Source organism: Cariama cristata, unplaced genomic scaffold (assembly GCF_000690535.1).
Source record: "Cariama cristata isolate BGI_N322 unplaced genomic scaffold, ASM69053v1 scaffold496, whole genome shotgun sequence".
NCBI classification, from domain to species: domain Eukaryota; kingdom Metazoa; phylum Chordata; class Aves; order Cariamiformes; family Cariamidae; genus Cariama; species Cariama cristata.
The window spans coordinates 7,063-24,722 of record NW_009620130.1 but is presented as its reverse complement, the minus strand read 5'-3'; the positions used below and the strand labels follow the sequence as shown (position 1 = coordinate 24,722).

General features: G+C 35.2%; 1 protein-coding gene across 1 annotated transcript in view; it reads right to left on the bottom strand.

Annotated features, from left to right (window-relative positions):
* The window catches only part of ESRRG (estrogen-related receptor gamma), a gene marked incomplete at its 5' end in the record, with an annotated part of 50,953 nt that extends 44,815 nt beyond the window's left edge, over positions 1–6,138 (bottom strand). Inside the window, 2 exons of the mRNA XM_009701481.1 lie at positions 1,309–1,470; positions 5,948–6,138. Of these exons, the coding sequence (XP_009699783.1) occupies positions 1,309–1,470; positions 5,948–6,138 (353 nt within the window). The remainder of the gene's footprint in view (positions 1–1,308; positions 1,471–5,947) is intronic.
* Positions 6,139–17,660: the final 11,522 nt, after the last annotated feature.

Here is a 17,660-nt window from a genome sequence, read left to right as displayed (position 1 = left end):
CTGTGTTGCATATTGGCTATTTTAGAGTACGTAGGTTGTTGTCTTTCAAGTAAAATACCGCTCCATAAATGTACAAATTATTTTATTATTATTCTTTGTTTGTGTTTAAACTTATCGAAGATCACCCAGAAGCACGTACCAGAAGGACTGAGGTCTTACGCTGGTTAGCACCAGGGAAAAAAGCCTAGGAAGACTATTTCTTTCTATTTCTTTGCAGTTTCTTTTGATACTAGAAATAAAATATATTTAACTTTGATAAACAAACAACTGAGTGGATTATTTATTCTACTACTAAGGTATCCCAAAATCACATCTAAAACGAGGATGATGTGTTACTCAGAGGAATTAAAGGTTATCTGTTCTTATGCTCAATAAGGCTCCACTATCAAAATTAGAAAACTAACAAGCTGATGAAAACACACCACATGCTCACTCATCTGATGGCCTAGAAAAATACCTTAAGAAACAAGGAAAAAAGCCAACCTTTTTTGTGTGACTTTACCGTTTGTGAAAGGTGACAGACTGAGAACCCTGGAGACTCTCTAAGTTTTTCTGCCAGCTCACAGAGCAAGCACAAATACCTCAGCATTGGGGGGAAATAAAATATACCTGAAACATTATCTGAAGAAATTGCTAATCTTCTGAGAAACTGCTTTTGATGACCTCCACTTTTTTTGCTTACAAGAGTGCCAGCCAGCTTTTAGAATATCAACACATTTACGTGATGTAGACTGCAGTCCATTTCATGCAGATCAAGGAACTACTAAATTATAAGAAAAGACCTTTTGGTACAATTCAGTTCTTTCTACTGAATTGCTGGTACAATTCAGTTCTCACACTAGTTCATTCAATGAATTCCTCTGTGCCATGCCAGAATATAACTGAATTTTTGCACCTCCTGTGGTCACTATAAGATAGTGCTGCATTTATGTAATAGAGGAATCAGACATACATTCAACTACCATTGAATCAGATGAGTACAGAAGAGAGGATTTACACTACCCTTCATTCCAGGCTAATGCTCTGGAGAGCAAGGTAAGTTTACCTTAATAAAAGTAATATGTGAAAAAAATTCATTCACTAAGCAGCATGTAAAACTTATTAACATAGTAACACTGATTGCAACAATAATACTGTTTCCAAGGTAAGATATATCATCATCTAACTATGTCCTATGTGAATAATCTGAAACCATATGAAAAACTTTATGCATGGTAGCGAGAGAACAGATCGTATTTTTTACCAGAACAGAGTAACTCATGCGATGATTTCTGTATGTCAGCTCTTTGCAGTAAATACTGTATGTACCTGGAATATGCTTAGCCCATCCAATGATCACCACCAGTTCTCTGTCTGCCAGGTCACAAAGAGTGGTAAGTGCTTTGATGTCACTGTCTGGAACAGTGGGGTCAGGCATAGCATAGATCTTCTCTGGTTCAGCCACCAGCAAATGGGAGACAATCTTGTTATCTGTAAAAATGGTCCAGAACAGTACAAGATCACCAGTAGCATCATTCTACTTTTCAAACATGGCTTGTATTTCAAAGTGCACAAGAATTTGTCTTAAGATACCGGACCTAATTAAACCTTATTGTAACTTCACTGGCCTCTATAAGCAATTACAGCACAAACAAATCCGATCCATCAACAATGTTTATCAAGCTAGACATGTATGCTCTTAAGATAGTAAATTTAATGGAATGTAGAAGAACATGCTCACCTCCTAAAAGTGGAATACAAACTTTGTAGAAAAATATTCATGCATTATAATGTATTTTGGACTGTGCAAATAGAACAGTTTTGCCTTCCTCTAATTACCTGCAACTTCCCCCATCCCCAAAGGCAGGTGTATTTTCTGAGCGAGTAAATACCACAAGCAATTAGTCAGTCATTGAAATCTGTAACTTCCGTCAGCTATTCCAACTACCATTCTTTATTTTAGATGTCACTGTGAAACTGTTGCAACAAAAATGGTCTCGGGAGTTTCTCAGTGCTCATTATCCCTTATGTCTTATATTATGGGTATCCTGCCTCTTGAACTGTTAAGAATGAATCTGTACTCCTTGGGGCCTATGCTGTGAGAAAAGCAAGTTGTTGTCTTATATTTGCTTTTCAGTGAAACACACAAATTCAGAATAATGTGTAAAATTAGCTTCTCTAAGTACAAAAATGGACTAATGATCTCCTCTCATTTCCAGCCAGGAATAGCTATTTAAATCAATGAGAATAAAGAGTCTAAAACTAAGGAAAGCATCAATAGATGCAGACTCTACCTCAGAAAACTGGTTTTGTGCAAAGAATGATACTTCATCGTATTCACGCACTGGTTATTTTTATCTATACAGCATTTTCATTCATGTCTTTAATATTTATTTTTTTAACATGATGACTTGTGAAATCTATTTGGAATAATCAATTAAGTTATAAGGAAAAGTGACAAGAAAAAAGATAGAAAAATCTGGAAGAGTTACAATACAGTGTTGCTATTCTATATTCTATAAGTAGGATAAACACAAAATGAGCATTATATCCATGTGGATGCACAATGGAAATATCTTAATGCTATACAGGAGCCTGATTCGTTGCTCTGAGAAGGCAGAACTGAAAAATGGGAAAAGGACTAATTCATTAAGCCTCCTAATACAGCATACATTAGTATACTTCCCAATATATTTACATTTTACTTTTCATGGCAGGTACATCTTGTGACCTCAAATGCACCACCAGAATTTAAAGCCCAAATGGCACCCTTTAGTCAATTTACATGAATCTGTTCCCTTTGTTAGGATAAAGAGTTATGGGACTTAATATAAACGGGACTACACTGCAAGAAGGTGCAAAGTATTTTCTGACTGCAGGGAAAGCTGCTAGAATTAGTATTTTCCCTTTCTGCAGGTAAGTCACAGGATAAACCACACTGTCCTCAATGGAAGCTGATGGGGATGTGACTTGCCCAGGAGTGCCAGAGAGGCTCCCTACCAGCCCATGACAGATTTCCATAAAATACTCACTTGATTCAGATTTCTGAAATTTTACTGCTCTTCTGTGACACAGACTCCTCGATTCTGATCTACTGTTTCTACAATTTTTGCCTTATTCCAAATTTGTGTGCCAGAAGTTGTGATATATGTTAGCCCTTCATAAAATAAGTGCGAGAGCCAACTGGAAACCATCACATCAAGCATGTTTTATTACAAGGGGATATATTCATGCTTTATATGAACTACAGGAACTATGCCAACTGCGCAATTCTTGATCTCAATATTCTACTGATTATCAAACTGATTAATGAGGAATTCTATTCTTATTTAAAGATGACAGATGGTAGTTTTAACTTATATTGGCAAACGGCCTTTGCACATAATTTTTTTTATTTTTTAAACAGTCTTTTAATATCCTGTTTAATTTCACACAGAAAACATGATCTTTTTAAGTAAGAAAAGATAACATTGCTTCTTCCCAAATTCCAATATTTTTACATGTATTGAAAAGCAGGATAAATAAATTAGCGTTTCTTAACATCAAAACATATGTAGCTGAGGACTTCAACTTTCTCAGGTTTTAACCAGTGATGAATGAAGAAACACTCACACTCCCAAGTTCTGCTTTTTTCCCTGCAAATAGAAGAAATGGCCAAAGAACCTCTTTCATTTTTTTATTAGGTTCCTCAACAATGGTTTCTGTAGACGATTTAGGAATATTGTATATTTTGACTCAGGATTCGTAAAAATCTCAAATTATTATTTTTGCAATCAACAAGATCTACAGGCAGGCCATTAGAATCCACGGTGAAGCTGGAAAATACAAAAGAGACCAGAAGTAGGTGTAGGAAAGATCCTCCAAACACCTGATTTTTCCCCTATAAGGGGGAAAAAGCTACATGTATTGGAGCGTGCATTAGCATAGAGCATAGGAAAATTTTTAACGTACTCAGAAAGCTCCATCACTCAGGAAATTGAATAGCCATGAGCACTGTTTCTAGGTAAATCTTATTTAATGTTTCCCTAATTAGAATCAATAGAACCCAATTTTCATTCCTGTGCCTTTGTTATGCACAAACTATCAGTCAGGGTCCAGAAAATCTCCCAGGCTACTTCCACACAAAACTGATTCAACTGTTTCAAGCTTGCCGCTTATCTGGCAGGATCTGAAAATTAAGTTTTATAAATGTTTGTTACAAAAATGTTTGTAATTGAACGAGCGAAGGAAAACGAAGGGAGGCACTTAGATAATGAGTAATGATTTATAAAGAGGTTAGTTTATCTCAGACAAATGGAGCTTACAGAAATTGGTGTAGTTATCGTCTTAAAGGTAATGCAATGCACTACTTTGCAGTAATCTTGGGTTTACACAGAGATTCTTGTGTTTCAGTACAACTGCATTAACCTCTGTTCATATTAAAGGGCTTGGGGTTTTTGGGTTGGATTTTTTTTTTCCCCCGCTGTTTGGTCTGGGTTTTTTTGGTATGCTAGGCTATCAACATTTCTACTCAATGACAATATCAAGTAAATGAAAAACTGACAATCTGTGCACCCACGAAAACTAAACCTCTAATGAAATTAAGCATTAGAGTTTATTAAATTTTATTGTATTATCAGAAAGTTTTTATTATAATGTGCAAAATCTGCTTAGTGCAGCCCTAGATTGTATTTACAGAACAGTGGGACAGCTTATGGAGGCTGAGTAGAAGATGCCAGATTGGACAATTGAAGGAATATAATCAGCATAATGTTTTTTGGAAAGGCAAAAGGAAACTATGCCATATGTTCACTTAAGCCTTAATTTTATGTAAAACTGGCTGTTTTTTCTTTGACACAGCTAAAATGCCCTTTCACTTACAGTTCAAAGACTGCTTATTTGCTCTCCAGATCCCCATATGCTCAAACGTATTGTACACAGCACTGTCCCCTACCGGGGAACACAAACAGAAACAAATTACACTTTCCATACAGCCAGGTATTTTGAAGAGCCTAAAAATTGACACGTGTGTTGTCAGAGGTATAGGGGCAGAGGCAAATGGGAGACAAGGAGGAGTTTGCCCTCCTTATTTCTCCGCTTTATTTCTCTATGTTAGGAGTAAATTAACTTTCTCGGCAGGAGCAAGTGGACGTGTGTATGTCTCATTTGAATTTGGAAGAGTTTACAACACTTGATATAGCGTGTATGCCTTTGCAGGGTAATACACTAGCCTCTTGCACTACAGCTATAATGCTATTAAATTTACTTCATGGAATTAGTACAGTCGCTGCTTGAGTTTATATAAGCTGCAAAGCAAAACCCTTAACTATTTTTAGTTAATCGCAAAGAGGATGGAACTTGTATTTTAGCAATGAGATGATCATCTCTCTCTCTCTCTCTTAATTTTGCCTGGCATGATATAATCAAGGACATTATTAAAACATAACAAAACAAAGCAAAAAAATCCATGAGGGTACTAGAGCCCAAAATACCAATCTATGCTTGTTATTAGTGTGGCATATTGCTATTTTAATCTAATGCTAGGTAGTGTATTAATCTATACATATAAATTAATGAGGCTCTTAATGTATTTTCATTGGGAGGTTGAGCAGTCAAACTCATTTAGTTAGTCAAAACTACAAAAATCACTTTCTTGTGAAATCTGAAACTAGAAGCTTCAATGAACTAATGATCACAGTATGAACCATTTTATGTACCACTGAAAATAAAGATAACCTGTAAATGTAAAATTTGCACTGCATAAACCATGCTTTTATACACTTCCACCTGTAAAAATATTCTTTGTTCAACTCCACTTGAGAAAGATGAGCACATTTAAAACAAAATACGTTAACAGCTAAATGCATAAATTGTTCATGGTTGTATCTTCTGACCAAAACCTTCTGCCAGTCAGAAGGAGCTTAGCAAACAGGGCTAGGAGTCAATACCCTGTATTCAAAGCGAAATTTTGGATATCTGGTGTACTCACATGGCTTTTTTGCTGGCTGAACTAGCTGAGGGTTCAGGTATGGGCTATTCTCTGCATCTATTCTGCGCTTGTACTTCTGGCGACCTCCACGTACTCTGTCGAGGCGGACACCTACATTGGGAAAAATAAGCAAACACGTAATTAAATATATTATGGGGATGCCTTTCAGGTAACAATCTTCTATCTCCTGCCTTCCAATATTTATTTAAAATGCATGTTTATTTCAAAAGATTAATTTTAGAAAGCAAGGGAAAGTAGCACTACAAGTATTTGCAAGCTGTTTAGATTTTCACACATGCAAGACTAAGTATACAACATAATTTCCTGTTTGTTTAAAACCATTTGTTCGTTTTTACATATTATTAAAAACAGCTAACAAGTTTAGTTTCCATTTGAAAGACTCTGATCTTAAGTCATCTTTGCCAGAAGCAGAAGTTCAAAGCTGTAATAAACACCATGGATATACAAGGCTGACATTATGAGTAGAGAAGTACAGAGAATTAGAACTTTAGAAACAATGAATGCTATAAACAGTTTAGATAGTCAAAACCAATGCTTTTAATTAACATGGATTAACATGGCCAGGCGATACAAAGTAAGTATCCTTAGTAAAATACGAACATACACGTGGCTTAAAGACCTGAAATGGTTCATGAGGGTTTGAAAGAAATTGTATGGCTGTGCATTTAGATGTCATCAATGATGAATTAACTTGGTGTTCTCCCTCCGTATTGTTCACTGCTTCAATAAAGCATTCTGCTACCTGTTTTGTACGGATATATAGGAGTTTACTTTCCTGAAAGAAGCTATAGCTGCTCTCATAGACAAAATGAAAAAAGAAGGGTGAAAAAAAGATAGTAAGTCCTATAAAACAATGAAGTATTTTTATTTCCTCCTGAGTCACCCAGGCAGATTTCCAGACAACCAGGATTAATGTCAGTATAACCAAGTAGTAACATAACACTGAAGTTGAAAAATTCGGCACATATGCAGGGCAACAGGACAAGTAATATCAAGTGCAAAATTTGTCCCTGATGACATGGATTTAACTAGACAAGAATGCAAGGACACATTACAAATCGATGACAATGCACTGGTAGCACAGTCCAGTTACCAGGAAACATCCATCAGTCCTCTTTCATCCTCAAAAACCAAAAAGGATTGACTGGGTTTTGGTGAAGAAAAGCCATGCTGCCAACTAGCCAGAAATTCAAGGCCAACTCTTGCTTGCTTATTTTTGTTTCTCCTTCTTTTATATTTCTTGCCTTTTTTTTTTCTTTTCCTCTTCTATCTCCTGCTTTCCAAGCTGGCATGAAACTAACACAACATAACACTCACTAGCTGACCCAAGGAAGACAGCAGTTTAAAGATTCGATTCTGTGCTCCTCTACCAGCAGGGAAAGCTTTGCATACATGGGGTTCTCATTCGCCCAGACGGACTGTTGGTCTCTATAAAGGTTAGGAACACAGGAGATACTTGGCTTAAGGACACAACCAATGTCTGTAACTATAATCCAGTGAACTGTATACAACAGCGCTCAATAGCTTTTGCTCACCAGGAAAAGCAGGTAATGATCAATTCCATTTAACAGTGAAATTTCATTTGGTTTACTGCAGAAGACTCCCTCACACTCAAGAAGTACATTTCTCATTGTATGTTACCAATTATATTTTTGCAAATCACATTATATAAATGATAAAACCAACCAACCACATACCCAAACAGGTCAGTGTATAATTATGAATGAAATCTCATTTATGGTATTTACCCATATCACTACCAAACCTGTGATTCATTTGTGGACTAAGCTATTTGATAAAATTCATGGTGATTCAATCAACAAAGCATGGTTATTTTTTGCTTTTAAGTTTTTAAAGTTACACTTAGAAATGCAAGAACTACAAGATTACTTTAGTTCAAAGCTTTTCAGAGCTAGTGATACCCTCAGTGTCCTCCACCCTTGACTCGGGAGTTGGAGCTACACCTGAAGCAAATGACATCCAGGACAATACACTGCCATAAAAACAAACAGCAAAATACCAAGGTTTGACAGTTGAATATTCAGAAATAGGCAGAGGATTAGAACAAGCCACATGCGATATTGGTGGGATTACGAAAAAGACTGCCCAGCATTTGAAGAAAAATAGATAGAAAATGATTTCTGCATAATTCAGGTGCCATCCTTCTTTCTGCTTGGGAGCAGATTTCATAGTGATAAAAGACGGATAGCATCAGACAGAAGTATGTTTAATCAAAAAGTAATGGAACTGAAGCTTAAATTAAAATAATATAAATCTACCAAGATGAACAATTTTTTTACCTCCTTTGCATTTGCTGAGATACACATTCAAGCCATTCACATACTCAATGGAAGAAAATACAGACAAATGTCACAATAGCAAAATGATACATAGATCCATGCACTCACCTATTACACATAGCTATACCTGTAAATACAGCTACTTTCTTTTTTAAAAAGAAAAACATCATAATTCTAAATAACTGGAGACTAACAGTATTGCACATTTTAAAATTACCTAAATCTATAAGTAATTCCAATTCTAATGTGAAAACATTTTTGATACTATAATACCAATAAATTAGAAGTTTATAACCCTTCCATTGAAACAGACACAGAGTTTACCATCATTTTAGCTCCTAAGCTTTCCTCACTCCTCGTACTACTACAAAGTAACTATTTTAGAATCAATTTCTGATAATCTGACACATCCTAAGTGGTATTTTACTTCCCCAGAGTCTTTATAGAAGTAAACACTATACAAGACATCGCTTAAGAAGTAAACCCACCTGATATTCCAAAACTGAGTTTGGTGGGTAGCAAACTGAAATCCAGAAGTTCCTGTGTATATGCATGCATCTTCCCCTCTAAGTCCTACAGCTTGTATGAGATAATTCATTACATAAAGATTACATTACATGAAGACTAGAGCTGATGTACAAAATGAGCTACCCACCAGATACTTCAGTCTAAACAAATGTAACACATGCAAACCTGAACTCTCGATTTTCTCTGTATGTCCTTATCTGTTCTTCCCTCACCAACAGCCGTAAATTATTATTCCTATTCTGTAGTCATTTTCTCACACTGCCTTGAAGCCCTCATGAGGGACAGGTACCCACTGTGATTGGTGCTATATAATCAAAAAGATTGCCCTTACCCCAATATATTCTTCTTTTGGCAATTCAGGTCCTCAGTGTGATAGTCCTATGTAACCATGTCATCTCACTTTCCATACAGATCCAACACATATCCAAAGTATACTAATTAGTCCTTTATAATCTACCTCTCTCCTTCTTTTCCATCCCCTCCTTCTTACCTTGGCTACAAGTCTCCAGTGTTCATTTGTTCAGTCGTCCCAAAAACATTCTGGTCCTTTCCATGGAGCTCTATACCCACAGGAAAGCCTCAGGCTAACTTGGAATGCATTAGCCCAATCCTTCAAACCTAGACCTACCAACATCAGGACTGCCTGTAAGAAACCGCTTACTACCTATAATCAGGAAGAGTTTTTTATTTTGGAAAAAATAAATGTAATTCACTTAAATATGAACTAATATCTGAATAAACCAAAACTCCCTCTCTGCCTTCCAGTACATCAGTAAAGAAGAGGTTTGAGATCAGAATCACACATGCAATTTTGACTTCCTACAGAAATTTCAAATTCTGCTCCCTTTCCACTTTTTTTTTTCCCTAAACGAGAGATTTATGGCAATCAGATACGTTCCACACCAATGACATTCTGGCAAGCTCCACCTCTAACACAGCATTCAATATGTACTAAATATATTCCTATTTCATTTTTTGAGATATGTAACTGGGTAACGATCCATTTTCTACAGATGTCTATACGATTCCCAGCATTGCCTTAAATTTTATAGGGAGATCAGTAAGAAACGATACCCACATAACTGCATCTTGCCGAATTTTAGAGGGGCAGAGGCAAAAAACACAGATTAACAGCAAAACTGGAAAGAGCAAAGAGAATTTTAATGGCAGGTTCTGATGTGGTTCTCCTTTGGGACATCATCTTGATAGAGTGTTGCAGTTCACCTGAACATATTGTGCTTATTTATAAGATTGCTGAGTAAGCTTGGGTGAATATTATAAACTCTGGGTTTTGCTTTTATTCACATAGAACAGGAAAAGCAGTTGATTTTTCCATCATGAATGCAGACAGGATGTATTTAGATATAAGAATGTATGGTCATCTAGTTACTGTTTAGACAGTAATCTCTACAGTTTGGGATTAGAGAAGTGTGAGGCCAGTGCATTAATCCTACAGTCTGAAAGATTTGTAGTGGAAAAAACACTTCCACTTTAAACCACAGAAGACCTCTCTCAATGCAGTAGAAGCATTCAGGAAGTAACACAGTATGAAAAAAAGGGATAATATGAGCTACCTTATCTTCTGGATCTGCATATTTGTTTTATGTGCTGAATTACAAGGATGCCAGAGAGCTTCTGAAATTAGTTTACAAAGTATTTGGGTAATACCATATGCAGGTAAAAATTCAGCTAGAGATGTAAAATATGTGTCCATTAGGCAGGTAATATTTTGAAAACAGAGTCCTAAGTCATCAAAGAAGATAAAAGCTATGACTCACATTAAAGCTTTCCTTTTCTACAGTTGAATTAACAATTAGCAGGAGAAGGCTTTTAGTTTTGTCTTACGATAGCTATCTGCACTATTAAACACATTATTTAGTGTAGCATAGGAATTCTAAAAATCATCCTCCTACTTTACATTCAGTCAGTACCAAAAAGTATTTGTTAAAATGGGATAAATGTGACTTTCCTCAAGAGATGCCTACAAAACAATTTAGTTCATGAACTGGCCCATGTAATGGACTGAAAGACAAAACAGTGTTTATAACTTTAATATCTATCTTGCTCTGTGACTATGAATACATTGCTTAATTTATCTGTTCCTCTGACAAAGATTTGCAACAAACAGTTTATTATCAAAAAAAAAAAGAAAAAGTATTGGGTCAATTAATGTATTTAGTGAATTTTTTCCAGGTTAAAAAATCAAAAGCTAAAAATATGCTTTTGTAAAGTAAATGTTTCAAACCAATGTTTCATTTCAGATTTTGCTTATGTTTAATAATTAAAAATGTTTCTAGACAAGGAAATGTAAGCAACATTTTGGAAAAGTCCACTTTTGTCCTGGGAGGAGGGGATGAGAAGGATGGATTTTGGCAAAGGAATTGAAAAAAAATCTCTTTGGTTAAAGCCCATATGCATTTTTTTTCCCAGTTTGACAAAAGAACTGATAAATGTGTTACGTACACAGCTCAGCACTCAGCCTCTCTTGAAAGGAACATTAACTTTGCATGAACTAATCATCTACATCTGAATTTTTGTGTACTGTCATTTATGCATTAAAACATAAAAGAACATGCATAAAATCCACTTAGTTTTCCCATGCAAATGAGATTTTGTGTAAATAAATTCTATTATTTCTTAGCACAAGTGATTTCCATTTAAGAATGGTCCATAAACAAAGATGTTCACATGAAGAAAATGTGGCATAAAATGCTTAAGAGTACTACCGTTGCTTTACATTTTTTAATAGTTCCATATGAATCTAAGTATCCTAATCGTGACACTCACAAATACAAATTAGGTCACATGCAACAGGCGACAAGTTTTAATTGAATGTCTTCTGTCTGCAATTCTGACAAAAGGTGAATGGAAATAAATGAGTCTGGCAAGACAGCCCTGAGCCTTACAATACCCAATATCTCATTATTTTTAAACAGCTATCTATAAACTGATGCTGACAAGCCTTGAACCTTTTATTTCTGTTCAAGAATAGGTGAATGTGCAGAAAGAAAGAAAAAAAAAACCACACAGGACAGATACTCTGTTGCATTAAACATGCAATATCCATTATTAGCTCTCAAATATTACAAAAGAATACCTTTTACACCACGCATAAAAACTTATAAAAAATCTGTTTCTTTTCCAGAAGAGATACATCCTATGCACTCAGTTCCTAGTGCCTAAATTTGATCTTTTCTCAGTGTTATACACTAGCAGAACTTCATCAGAATTATGCTAGACTGACACTGATTTTAAAAAGACTGAAACTAGGCAACTAAATACAGGCTACAAAACTTCCACCTCTTTTCCTTCACTTTTCCAAAGTGAGGAAGGGCCTACGCTGCAGCAAAATGTGCATATTTATAAACTGTGAAGGAAAAGCAATGCAGAACTAAGACTGTGAATACAGAAAGCCCTGATGTTTTTGAAATGAAAGTTACCATCACATAATACTTCTCTCCAAATCATCTGGATTACTAATAAACTAATAACTAGGAAGCTGTGTAAAATACTGCAAAAGCTTTTATGAGTAACACAGAAAATACTGTTGCTAATCGCACCACTGAATTTCATGTCAATGTCCTTATGTATCATAACCATATTATATGATAGTATATGCCCTATTTTTTTAATTATGCATATGATGTCCTGGGATAAGGTATAAGGATAAATAAAGGCAATCTATCACTAACTAAATACCACAGTTCTTACCTTAATCTATTTAAATATAGTTATACAAGATGCTATCTTGTTTCAGAGTTTAAATTACAACCAATTTAATGAAGTGGAGCTTGCTGGGCTGTAAAGTCATTACTGCATCAATACACTTGTAACCATTACTTTAAGGTGACAAGCACAGACTGGGAAAGTCAGCATGGCTGATGATCCAAGGAGAGGGCGCGGAATGCCAGGAGACAGAAAGGTCAAAAAGTAAATTCGAGCAAGGCCATACCCATGCCTGAAGGTCAAAAGCAGGCCTTTATTCTAGATCACATCACTAGAGCTTATAAAGAATTCAAGAGCTATGCTAGTGACAACTCTAATAGAAAAGAAGTCTAACTGAAGTTCTGGACCATTTGCTGGTGACTCTCAAGAGAGATGGGAAGATCAAAATAAAATGCATTATAATAATCGGACTGTGAAGTACCAGTAGCATGAATCAAGATCTCAATACCCTTTTCACATACAATAATGTGCTGTTGCACAGTATTTCAGTTAGCAACTTGGATGATGTGGGATTCTGGAATTAATCTGAGATCCAGAAGTCATGGGAAGGTTCTTAATAGCGTGAGTTGAAACAGTTACATAAAATCATATCGGTCCTACTGGGATCAAGAAATAGCTTGCTTAGCATTAGTATTTCTATCTAGAGGAAGTGATTTCATTTTGCTGAAACAGAACCAGAGAAAACTAAGGATTTCTCTCATCATACCAGAGCTTTAAAACAGATGTACAATTCACTGAAAAATTAAAATTTTTTTAACAAACATGTTCCCTAAATTAGAGTTTTTTTCTTTTCTGTTTTATTACGTTTTTTGGTGGGTTTTTTTTTTTCCTTTGGGACAAAATCTTTCTCATCTTCCTCAAGGAGTAGTCAGCCTGTGCTGAACTGTACAAGAGTAAAATTTAGTTTCCAAATTGCACTTATCTGGCAAAGTAAGAGAGACTTACCTTTTCAGTTAAGGTGGCTTTATATTGCCAGTTGTGTCTAAACTGGTCTTAATGCAAAAATATGTGTTTTCACAGAATTTTGGACTTCTCCAAGGTTTATTCATGAAAACACCATTTTGACACTGTCTTAGCACACCCGTAACAATACTATCTCTGTAATCTTTCTCATATTTATGTATTGAGTAATTATGAGCTACACTTTTGTTGGCAAAGCACTACGCAATTCTTCCCTGCTTTTTTTATTCTTTTAAAGACTAAGATAATGATTTGCGGAACCTCATCAATTTCACACTTCATTCTTCAAGCTTCTTTAAAAGGTACAGCAGAATTCTGAACCTATTCCCTCTTTCTTCTGCATGCTATTTTATGGCACTGAAAAATCTAGACCAGGTGGCACAATGGGAAGACAGTCCAAGAAGCTTACACCATGTCTCAGCCTCTGGTTGGGGCTAACACATTTTTAGGAGCATTATATCTTATCACGATTTATAGTCTAAGTATACTTTATCAATTTTACCTATACAGAACACTGTATCTAAATATCTAAAAGAATATCTAAAGTAATTTAATGAGTGTATGCCAGTCTGATGCTAAAAAAAAATGGGGAACTTTTAAACCTAAGCATCAACTTTATGTGAAAATGTGGGCTTGGAAAACGTGACCAATATTCTTACATTTTGGCTTTACTTTTGCAGCCAAACTGTGAGCAATTTTTCTTCAGTATTGTTGTTTGCCAATTTTTTTCAGGATTAGACAAGAGTTACACAACAGGGTTTCCTTTGGGGTCCCAGAGTACTCCTGCTGTACAATTATAGGATAATTCAAGACAAAAGAAGATCTTATATTACTAATTTCAGGTGTCTCTGGCTAATGACATGGCTTTTCTGTACTTTGCTCTTCCTGTCCACATACTGTTACTTTCTGTTTCCTAAAATTCTACCTGCTACAAGAGTAAAGTTCATCAGTGGTTTATATAAGTTCATAGTAGACAGCTACATTTTATGACTGTGAGGAATTTGAAATTCCTGGTTTCTAGTCCCTTTCTGAGTTCTCTGAGCTGTTGCTTATTTTAAAAAGGGGAATCTTTATCTGCTACTTAGGTTAGGAAAAAACCAGTGATCTAGGTTAACATGTTCAGACTGAAAGGTACTGACATACCACATCACAGCATCTTCCTGTGCAGTGTTGCTCCGCCTGAAAATCTGAGAGTTAATGCAGAAGAATATATTTAAGTTTTTTTGTTTCACTATTTGCAGTGGGTTAAAGTGATGATCATTCAACAACAAAATTAAAACTTCAAAATTAAGTGGCTAGATAGGTATCAAATCAAGACATAGCATAGGAAAATACAGAAAATAATGTAAAACGTCCATGTGGTGGAATTGCTTCCGATTAGCGTTATCTTGTAGCATTGTGTTGAAAGGTGGAAACAAAGAAGGGAGATACAGTCTCTGCATATATTATGGTTTCTGGAACTGGCAGGTAAAAACATTCCAATGTGTGCAGCTTAATGAACACTGGGAAAAAAGCACTCAGGAAGAAAGTATTTGTCTCTTCCTCAAAAAAAGTTGGGTAGCAGTGTACCTAATGATGACTATTAAAGGTAGAGTCTGTAAAAAACCCTGATAGTTTACTCACAAAACTGTATTCAGTAATCAACAGAAAAATATATTAATTAGACAAACCCTTTACAAATAGTGTTCTATAATTTCTAGTCATGACAGTAACAGTTTCAGGAACTCCTGAAAGAGTATTAGTACAGAATATTTTCGTCTACAATGTGCTACGATTAATCTGAAACTTTCTTCCGGTGCTACCATCCCCTGGGATTAAGGAATGTAATTGATGTGTCCTTAATATTAATTTCAAATGTTTACTCAGAGGCTAAATGCAGGAAACTTATTTTTAGTTCAGAATTAAAAATCTGTCTGCAAAGTTTCTGAAAGCAGAGGGAAATGAGCGTATTATAATAGGGTATTTCTACGAGAATGGTTCTTTACCATAGCTCCTTATTGTGCAAAAGTATTTGTGTCTGCCCGTACATTCTTACATAAATAAAGTGTTCAGTGTCAGGTTTGGTAAAATGTCATAAGATTAAAAAACACGTACTATTTTTTGAATCTTCTAATGTTGACTTCTTTCCCCTTAACCCAAAAAAGACAGAAATATTCCTGTATATACACATTTATAAAAATCCCAAGATAATATCTGCCTTTATGAACTAAAGTCTGAAAAGAATACCAGATTAAATTTTTACAATTCCTGTAACAGGTGTATATATTCTGTGTTTCGTCTTCGTAAAGCAGTGGAAAAGAAAATGAAACACAAGGAGTTAACAGGTACAGGCCAAGTTCTGTGGACATAAATGAAAATATCTAAGTAACTCTTCATTTTGAATTTTAAGTATTCTCCTGAACATATTTAACACTTCATTCATGCCCAGAGAGTAAGTGATTTATACATTAGCTCATATATCCTGCCAGCCTCATAACCTGACATACTGCCTACCACACTGGAGTTATCCTGTTTGTGGTCTCTGCATCTCATCTCGAGGTAATACTTGAGCAATTAATGGCATGTTTATTATTGATACTATTGCCAGAAGCTTTCCATACAAAAGTGTAATTGTTAGCCTGCATATTGACTATTCTTTCACAGTTAGCACTAGGAGGGGGATCAGAGTTAATGCAGAAAATCCCAGTTAAAAAATGTAACTGCAATGTGCTCAGCGTTTTCCAGACTTTTTGACTGTCCGTTACGTTACGCACAACTAATACTACAAGGTAAATTGATTTCACTTTAATAAAACACAATAAATTTTGAAACAATTAGACAATATACTCTGATTATAAATTCCCCCTGCTCTAAAACAGAAAACAGTGACAATTTTCTTCTAATCTCATAGGTAATGCTGGGCCTTTGGGAAATGGGTTAATAAATTCCACTTTTCTAAACCAGGCAGACTGATTTACTGCAAACTTCCCCCATTACAGTCATAGTATATGTCTATCAAATTGCTTATGAGAATAAATTTATGGAAAATATCCAAGAGTAATGCTTTGTTCTTATTAAAATACATGAATATGTATGTAATTTTAGCCAGACTAAATGAACAAAACAAAAAGAAAGAGAAAAAAGGTCAACAATTGTTGTCACAAGAATTATTCTTTTCCACAAGAAACAACTCCTCCCTGTTAAAAATGCCCTTATATAAAAGATGTTTGCCTGAGGAGAATATTTTTGTTTAAATTGTAATAGCAACTGCTATGAAGAAAAACCGGGCAAAGTGTACAAAGGTATGTTAATACAAGTAATTGGGCGACATAATTACATAAACATCGTTTAAAAGAGGAAATAAAGCATAAAATTTCCTCATCCCTGGGATTTATTTTCATATTGAACTTTAACAGATGCAGAATTTAAAAAAAAAATAAATTAGTTTTAAGTCAATAATTCCTGACAAGCACAGTCTATTTAAATTGGCACATGCCCTTTGGAATGCAGATCTCAATGGGAATATTTGCCATGTGCAATGTTAAACACACACATATTTTATTTTTCTAGGGGCCATAAAAAGAATATTTACCAAACAGGAGACCACGGTCTTCTCACTCAATGCATTGCAAATCTAGCATAATTCTACTGAAGTCTGTACATTTCTCCAGAGTTACTTCTAAGGGCAGGAAGAGCAAACAATTTACATTCATGGACTTTGTATTTTTTCCAAATACTGAGTTAGTTTCAAACTTTTCAGTTTTCTCTCCTATTTCTCTCCCAAAGTTCTCTTCCCACCATTAAAACACACATATCGGACTCTTTCTTTCTTTCTTTTTTATTTTAAACATGTAACTATGCATTTCTACCTAGATTTCATTCCTGTGGACTGTGACATCCACTTTAAAAGACATTAAGGCTAAAAGAGCAGAATTTACTGAATAAAAAGATGACAGGTTATGTACAAAATAACTCAATGAAACAAACCCACAAACAGAAACCTAGAGAAATGTTTCAGGGTATTTATAACTAGCACTCACAACACAAACAAATGTGTATAATCCTCTCACAAGGATAGTTTTTGAGCAACTTAACCATGAAGTGTACATACAAGTAAATCCAAAATTGTTCGTGACATCCACTGTAACATCCAAGTCTCCTATCATCATCATACTCTCAAGTATGAAAGAGACTTGCCA